General features: G+C 42.0%; 1 protein-coding gene across 6 annotated transcripts in view; it reads right to left on the reverse strand.

Moving 5' to 3' along the window:
* Positions 1-8,945, reverse strand: part of LOC146496537 (regulator of G-protein signaling 6-like) — a 41,759-nt gene that overhangs the window by 2,810 nt on the left and 30,004 nt on the right. For all 6 annotated transcript variants that reach the window (XM_085143684.1, XM_085143683.1, XM_085143686.1 and 3 more), the window contains 12 exons: positions 8,695-8,745; positions 8,502-8,608; positions 7,091-7,142; positions 6,502-6,566; positions 5,254-5,330; positions 4,624-4,705; positions 4,168-4,242; positions 3,367-3,468; positions 3,065-3,237; positions 2,626-2,751; positions 2,212-2,398; positions 1,552-1,641 (listed from right to left, as the gene is read on the reverse strand). In XM_085143684.1, coding sequence (XP_084999810.1) covers positions 1,552-1,641; positions 2,212-2,398; positions 2,626-2,751; positions 3,065-3,237; positions 3,367-3,468; positions 4,168-4,242; positions 4,624-4,705; positions 5,254-5,330; positions 6,502-6,566; positions 7,091-7,142; positions 8,502-8,608; positions 8,695-8,745 — 1,187 coding nt within the window. The remainder of the gene's footprint in view (positions 1-1,551; positions 1,642-2,211; positions 2,399-2,625; positions 2,752-3,064; positions 3,238-3,366; positions 3,469-4,167; positions 4,243-4,623; positions 4,706-5,253; positions 5,331-6,501; positions 6,567-7,090; positions 7,143-8,501; positions 8,609-8,694; positions 8,746-8,945) is intronic.

Genomic DNA, 8,945 nt, shown 5'->3' on the forward strand with positions numbered 1-8,945 from the left:
CTGCCTGATTATAAGTTTTTCAGAGGTTTTGTGTGGAAGCATAAAAGAACCCTATCAAGTAACATTTTTAATAGAAACTACAGTAAAAAAACATCATGTTTAAAAGTGCAATATCACCCAACACTACTGACTAGTGGTGGAAGAAGATCATTACATCCAACAATACCACAATGTGTGAAAGACTTCGTTACCTAAAGTCATGTGAAAAAACGAAAGTACACCCTCAATTCTAAAGTTTTACATATGAGGTCATAATAAAAATTATCAGCTGGTCCTTGACAGGTTGTAAAACGATTAAATATACACCAGACGAACAGTTACACATGAAATATTATACTGTGTCATTATTTAATTTACAAAAATGAACATTTGTCTCCAGAATACTCTGATATACGAAGGAGTTTATGGTTGACTCTAAGTCCTTGTTGCTGCAGAACAAGCTTACATCATCATCCCTCCACCACCGTGCCTGACAGTTGGTATGAGGTGTTTGTGCTGATGTGTTGTGTTTGGTTTGGCCAAGCTGAGTGTTAGGAGATTGTTCCGGACGTTTTGCAATTTGTTCAGATGCAACTTTGCAAACTTATGCCACGCTGCCATGATCTTTTTAAAGAGAATAGGCTTTCTCCTGGCAAATCTTTGAAACAAGCCGTACTTGTTCAGTCTCATTCTGATTGTATGCCATGAACCTGAACATTTAGATGTAAGCACGTTTTTTGTTTCTTTGTTTTTTGAGATTTCTCAGAGCATTGCAAAGGTGAATCTACTCCTGGGAAGATTCCCAGCTGTCACGAATGCTTTCACCGTGTGAATAATCTTCCTCACTGTATTATGATGAAGGAAATTACCTTACAGCCCTTCCCAGATTGATGAGCAGCAAGAATTGTTTCTCTGAGGTCGCTGTTGATGCCTTTCTTCCTTGGCATTGACAAAACACTTGCAGGTTGGCGAGTTAGTCGAGTATATTTGATTAGCAGAACCTGGCTGCTACTAACCCTCTAAATTCCGATGGAAGCAGAAAGCGTTCGCTTAGTTTTTCACTCACCGCTTCAACATTTTGGCTTAATTTTGTTAAAAAAAATAATGGCACAGTGTAATATTTCATGTGTTGTTAATTATCTGAAGTTGTATCGTCTAATTCTAAAACCCGGTAAAGGCCAGATGACATATTTTTATTATATTTCAAACCTTGACAGTGTAGTGTATCAATATACCGATATAATACCAATAAGGACCAGTGATTTGTAGTTAGCATAATATGTTGCATAATATGACATTGCATCATTATTTAAAGATGACTGTGTGTTTTTATTAATACAAAATTGAAGCAGAAAACCTGAAATGTAAATGTAGTAATTTACATTCCATTTACCTTTCAGCATATAGCATAGATACAATATCTACTTTTTGATTGATATACATATAGTGATTATAGACCTGGCATGTTTATTAAATGATAGAAAAAAATCAAACCAATATGAGGAACGCAAAAAGAGTGATTGCATCATGTTAAATGCGGAGGCGAAATCATGGTCAGCGAGTGCAGCTCACCTTCTTTCTGGCCAACAGGAGGTCTTGGTAGATGTTGGATCGCAAAAAGCGTGCATAGCTGTCACTTTTCATTAGCTTGAATATGTGCTCCTGCAAAATAAAGAAAGCCACGTAAGCGCGCGTTGGTCTGTGAGTGATAAAGGAGAAAGTGCGGTAAAGAAAATAAAATAAAGAGAGGCCTGATTATGGTAATGCAATGCATGCAAGAGGTGATGCAAACCGAGAGTACTGACATGAGCAACAAAGTCCTGCAAGACAGAGCTGAGTAATGTCCTGTCAGTGAGAGGCGTTGCACGTCACACATCACCGACGCACTTTGAATGCAGAGGAATCTACGGTGAACCGACTCAACCACCTATTCATGGAATTAGTCGGCTCATTAGCTCCCCACACAAACACACTCTGTCATTCCTCCCTTCTCCTCTTTATTTTTATTCATCCTTGCCCTCATTCATTCTGTTGTGTAACATGAGTATGGAGGGTGTAGCCGATTAGAGGGAAAGCAAACGAGTTTGTGCGTTGTCACTGGGGATGCAGTGTAAAGTAAATTTGAGGTGAACTCAAAATAGATCTGGGCGAAGAAGAGCGCCAAAATAAATCAAAAGTGAGCACGTAAAGCCACGTGAGTCCATCTGTGAAGTGTAAACAGCCCCCCCCCACCTGAGCGTCCTCGTAGCTGTATCGTCCGGGGTCTTTGAGGTTCTGGCTGGTGCGCTCGTAGCTGTGAGAGTCCAAGTTGATGGAGCTTGGAGCTCCTTCAGCCAGAAACTCCTGCCAGATCTCCTGCGCCCTGGAGGGAACTTCATGGAGTGGCCGTCGCTTAAAATCCTGCACTGCTAACCAGAACCTACAACAGTGTCATACACAGTCAATAACAACTTGCAGAAAATGTGTTTACAGTGTCAATTTTACATTTTTTATGACTTCTTTCACTCTTATCACACATGCCTTGTTTTCTCTAGCCACTAAAAAGCATAGCTCTGCATTTTATAGCAGCAGCATCATGCTACTGCAACATACCAGACTGCAAAACAACATAAACCTTTACAGAAGTCAAATAATAGAGATTCTTACCGCAGGTTTTCTGAGCTGAATTCTGATTCCAGGAACTTTAGGAACTGGTCTCGACCTGCTGGGTCCTTTAGCGCCTCCTCCAGGGAGAAGCCCCATTTCTTCACACGCTGCTGGGTGGGCTCGCGGCTGCTCACATTGAAACACATCCGAAAAAAACAGAATAAGATGGGATAGAATAGAATAGAAGGTCTGGTCACTTGGCCTACAGAGAGTCACGACCAGCAAGTCAGGACAGAGTGAACCTTTGGGAATGCCAGTGTTAGTGTTCATGTGAGATGAGATCCAAACAGACAGATCCCAGCTAATTCAGGATAGCAACAGTTCATTAGCACTGAGACCTCTACACTCCACCTGACCTTAGTGTGGGTTTAAAGCATTATTAGTTCCTGGCACACTCTCAGGTCACATCCCAACATGCTTTCCCCATTTCAAGCCTCACCTTGCCTCCAAGTCCCAGAAGGTAGTGTCGTCACTGATCCATGGGTTCGAAGGCTCTACGGCTGACACAAAGGGGTCATATTCCATGAACTGCTCGGTGTAGGTCATGAGACTGTCGGCCACTTTGGAAACTTTCATACAGTGTCTCTCCAGCTGGATGTTCAAGAAGGTAATCTGTGGGAGAGGGAGGAGGAGTAATGAGGAGGTTAAATAAGGGAACAGCTCGTCGGTCTACGTCCCCAACCGCGGCTATGTTATGATGGATGAGTGAGGCAGGCTGACGGTAACGACGCCCTGGCTCACCTCCTTCTGAACATCCTCTTTGGTGGTCTTCCTGGTCGGCTGGGAGCCGATGTGGACAGGACTCGGCTGGCTCTGGCCGTCATCTGGTACCCCATAGACCGACTAGAGCGGGCGAGTGGAGACACACGTGGGACACAGTTTCAATTTGTTGCCGCTGCCATGTTGTTAACCCCATTTTGATGTATGACTGGTAATTGTTTTGGGAGCAGGACTCAGTATTGTGTCGGGGAATAAGGGATCTAAAGTGTCGAAGAGGACATTTTCACAGCTGCACACAAAGAACACTTAGTAAGCTTTGAAAAAAACCCCAAAAGGAAACATTTGTAGATTTGTTTTAATAGAAATAATAAAAAATGAGATTTTTAAAAAAAATTCTTTTTTATTAGAAGTTTTTTATTAGGAGACCGATGCTGATAACGATATGTGGCGAATTAAAAATCTGATCAGCCGATAGGTTTTTTTTTTTTTGAACACACAAAAGATGAGCAAATTTCTCTAACTCAGTTATTTATGAGTCCTTCATAAGATGATACTCCGATCAACTGATTCTCATGTTTGTAATATTCCAAACAAGCAAAATTAACACTCATACAATCGATCAAAGGGTGTTTTTCTCGTCTCTTCTTTATACTTTTTAATTTTAACTTATCAGCTGTTATAAATGTCAATACCAACATTCAATCAAACGCGCTGATATATCGGTCAGTGTTGGCCACTATATATATATATAAAGTATGACTAAGCAGCAAAGTTAATAAAAAACCTTATTTTTAAAAATGCCAGCTTGTCTCTTCCTCTCACCTTTTTTACCCTGTGTGGGTTCTTCTCTCTTCGGCACTTGCGGATGTCCATCTCTGTGGTGTTGACACAGCCTGGCTGTGGGAGGCAGCAGAAGACAAAGCATGTTTCTGGGTCAGATAAGACTGTTTCTCCAGCATGTATTGTCTACACTTGTGCTGCTCGCACAATACGGTGCTGGTGCTCTATTGAGCAACGCCACACTCACAAAAGACTCTTATGCAAATTGACTGGCACCAAATCTGATTGTGCTACCAACAACACAACATGGCTATCTGCTGGACAGCATGTGGAGCTAAATCTGCTCTTTTCAGTGTTTAAATGCTAAAACTGTCTACCTACAAAACATCCCTTCTTTTCTGTTCTTTTGTTGAATTCATTTCCATTTTTTTGTTGAACCATGTGACCCTCTTTTTCCTTTCTGCACTTTTTCTTTTCCTTATTTTGGCCGTAACTCACCACTGGCCGATGAACGTCCCAAAATGCCCTCTCCTGGCTGTCAAGGATCTTCCTCTCCGCCTTGTCTTTCTTCCTGTCAATCCTGAGAGCAGAGGAAACAGGTCTTTAAAATAAAACGCTCACAGCTCTGAAATATTAACCCTCTGAAGGTCCATACTTGCTCTCTGCTGCCAGCATACGTTAAAAACACAGACAGGCCAGACAAAAGAGCAAAGAAACTCAGGAGTGTAGGTCTTAACCTGTGTGCTCAGTTCACCAAGAGAGGCCTGGTGGGACCAAGCTCTTACATAACTGACATTTACCACCCGGCATTTGCTTGTTGTCGTTACTCTCCAGATATAAGAAGGCTTTTTTTTATATATCCTCACGTTTACAGCCACAGAGCAGCAGCAACTAAATGATGCCAAGACTTTGATTTTATATTTTAAAAGACAAGAAAGGACAGCTACTGTATGCCATTAACTGCAGGACTATCGCTGCACTTGCACATTTCAGCCACCAGGTGTCAGCCTTACAAAGAACACAAACACTGTGCAGGCAGCCAAAGCTCAGCATTCTCTAAACCTGATTGTATCAACGTCTATCCTGTCACATTAGTGCTGAAGTTAGAAAATTAACTGATATACTCACTTGACTTGAGCCTCAGCTTGCATGAAGATAAATTCCCACTTCCTGGCGAAAGCCCTCTGCAGCCTGGCGAGGTTCTCCTGGAGGAGCCAATCAGGCACGGTGTAAGAGGAAGATTTAAGTTTATCTTCAAGGGCTTGACTTTGATTTCAAGGCCCTTGGATTTTTCACTCTGATGCCTTCGCTTTTATGACAGGATGCCGATACCACATGTAGTGTGAGTTTCACACAGGTATATTGTTTCAGTATACATCATTGATTTCATCTCCAGTAAACTGCAATAATTAAATGCATTCCCCACAGGGATAACTGTGGGAAAATTAGATGAGGTTTTCTCCACTGTTGCGCTTTATAATTAGGCACAGTAGATGCTTTCTCAAGACCTGACATACACGGGAATTAACTTGCATCAATAATTTTTAACATTTTATTGAACAAATTTCACTTTGCTTGGTTCTAAAACATAACATCAGAGTTAAGGGTTAACAGACCTAACCAATCAAGATATCCTGTGGTAATAAGAGAGGTGATAATGTGCTTTTTGCGGATTGTTTATCTCTCAGGTTTATTTATTACTATAACAATGATCATAAACAGTATTTACCTGTAGAAATTGCATTTTATTGGTGCCTGTAAGTGAACATTGGGTTCCAAAAAGCTATTCAAGCATTAATACATTATGTGAGCTTGTTACAAAATCAGTGGGGAAAAAAACTACAGAAGCAGGCATGTTATCAGTGAAAGCAATGAGGCCTGAAGGCATAAAGTGACCTGAATAGGAGTGAAAGGAAGTCCACTGGACAATAGTTGCAGAGTCATTTAGAATATTAAAGTGTAGCGGATTGCTATTGTGTAACAACGAGATCAGCACTGCAGCAATGCCCCTCCTGAGACTGTATTGATCTGCTGATGCAAGTATACCTAAAGATATTTTTATTTACATTTCGGGGCCGGTAAATGACTGCATTGTATTCCTCAAAGTGGTGTTCCTGGAAAAGAAATCTACCTTTCAGAATTTGATGTTGTTGTTCTGCTTTTTTGTTGTTTGTTTTCCTTTTCTTATCCTCTTGTAAATACATTTTTGGTATTTTAAAAGCCCAGAAGAGAGTGCTTCAGCACTTTTTTGGTTTTTCAACAAAGTGAAGGAAAACAGAAAATCGAGAGCATCATCATACTATGGTTCATGCACTATGATGGAATTGAATTGGGAGCTTTCTGGCGATCGCTAAACCAAAATGACAGTTTACTTACAGCCTCGTAGTCAGCGAGCTCAAGCCTGGCTTTATTCTGCATTGTGCGCTTGCACAGGTAAATGGCTGCAGGGTGACAAAGAGAAAGAGTGAAACATAGAGAGGGGAATAAGCACTGTCATAACTACAATAAAACAACAACAACAAAAAGAATACTTGCAATGCATGGTGGGGGTTTTTTTGTTTGCTTTTTTTTTTTTTTTAAACCAAGGCCGCAGCTGTGTGAACTAATGCACATCCTGCCAGAGCAGGCAGGCAGGCCATGTGTTCTCTTTTGAAATGCCAAGCCTTGAGTAAATGCCATGCAGATAGCCAGAGATGCTGTCAAATCAGTGACTGTCCCTTTATTTTGTTAAGCTAATTGTATCCCACAGGATTCTCCCTGGTGGTGTTAGGAGGGAAGGGGGTGGTGGTGGGGGCGGGGGTGCGGTTCCTCGGGGGCCAGAAACATTACAGGGAATGACCCATGGATCAATACTCGGTGAGTGTCAGCCACAGAGCTACAGATGTCAGTTCTGGAGAAAAGGAGACTGCTGAAGGCATTAGGGAGATCTCACTGGTGGAGAAACAGGGAAAAGCATGTGACTCACCATAGTCTGTGTTCTCGGGTTCCCAACAGTTTGAAGGCCAGAAGTATGGAGACTGATGAAAGCAGGAAGAATAAATCAAAAAAAAAAAAGATTTTGCTTATTTACACAAATAATTGGTTTTTTTTTTTAATCATCAAGTAAAAACAACAGCAAATACTTCCACCACCCCTGCCCCTTTTATGGATGAGTACTCTTTGTTTGATTGTGACCTTTGACCTCCGTGCGCTCCAGGTAACGATCTGCAATGGCAATGGTAGCTGCAGTCTCTATCTATCTTAAAGTCTACTGCAAGTGATATTATGCATTCAAAGTTCATTCTCAAGTCCATTATTAATGGATCATTCACATCTATCATACGCTCTTAATAACAGGGCAAAATTAGAACTTATCATGGACATTTTTCATCCGCACTATTTGTCATAAAAGCAATTAGCTCGGGAGCAAAGGCCCGGCACTGATGAGTGTGCTGGTTTGGATGTAATGAACAGAAAAGTTAACGCGCTCTCATTCAGTGCTGTCATTTGGATTCGGAGAGGAAGAAATTATGACAAATCAAAAGAAAGTCACCACTCTGTGCACAAAACTGTGAATTTGTGACAAACAGCAGAAGGCACATAATTAAATCTGGGTCTTCTCCTGGTGTAGCACATATTTAAAATGTATTTTTTTTTTGTAGACTAGCAATTCAAAATTCCCCCTGACACTATTTCTTGCAATGTAGGCTGGCCAGAGCATTTCAAATCCACTGTGAACTCTTTTCAGAGGTTCTGATGACGCGAGCCTGTTGCATCACGACAACATCAGAGGGAATATTTTTAGCCTCCGCTGAATAAGGAAGCGCGGCATTCGCTGCCCTCGCTGCACAGCCGCAATAATGGCTTTTAATCTTGAGCATATAGATAAATGCATCCAGCGGTAGACTGAGGAGGGGCCAAGGGACGGTTGGCAACAGCGAAAAGTGCAGAGCCAGCGTGTAGCCAGCTCAGCGCTTCCCATAGGGGAGCTTGCCTGTCGTAGCCTGCTTGCTGGATTAAGATGCTAATGGCCCAGTCACAGAAATGAGTCATAGCAGAGTCTGTAGCCATCAGACAGATCTGTCAGTGTTCGTGCTGTATAAGAAGAAGAAGGAGCAAAGGAAAAAAAACAAAACTAAACCACCAGACTGACAAGCTGCATTACTGACCCATCGGCCCAGTTCTACAGGCCACCTCCTGCTCTGATGAAGCATCCAGCAGGGGTACACAGTATCGACCTTGGTGGGATGAGTAATAGGCTTAGGAGGGATTGCTCTCATTAGTATCACGCAATAAACACATCCCTCTGATAAACTGCCATCAGCTCATTATTCTATATTTAAAGGCCTTCTAACACATATCAAGGACAGTCTCAAGGTGGATTTTTTTTTTCGTACCTGAAAGCGATAAAGGGTTCCGTCATCTTTAAGCGTCAGAACGTGGTCAGAGATGGGGAAGACGTATCCATGGGCAGCGATCAAACTGCCCAGATGGATGGCTTCAGCTGGTGACATGAAAGAGAGCAGACACCTTAAGCTGCCGTCGTCTTCGATTGGAAGCTCTGCTGTGCTTACATGTACTGACATTTACCTGGATCTTCTATGGAGAGGTTTTTCATCAGCCACTGAACAATGTCCGCCCCTGTTATTCACAGAAGGACACGGGTTAGAAGAGGCGTCACAATTCCAGCTCTGCAACAGTTTCAACAAAAGCCCCAATGTGGAAAACACAAATAAGCTTTGTGATTCACGTCCCTTTGAAGCTGTGGGTCAAAGCTGTCAAAGCTGAATAGGTGTGTAAATATAACGTTAAGTAATCAGGGTGCGGTTCGTTCTCTTTTC

This window comes from Neolamprologus multifasciatus, chromosome 19 (assembly GCF_963576455.1).
Source record: "Neolamprologus multifasciatus chromosome 19, fNeoMul1.2, whole genome shotgun sequence".
Lineage (NCBI taxonomy): Eukaryota > Metazoa > Chordata > Actinopteri > Cichliformes > Cichlidae > Neolamprologus > Neolamprologus multifasciatus.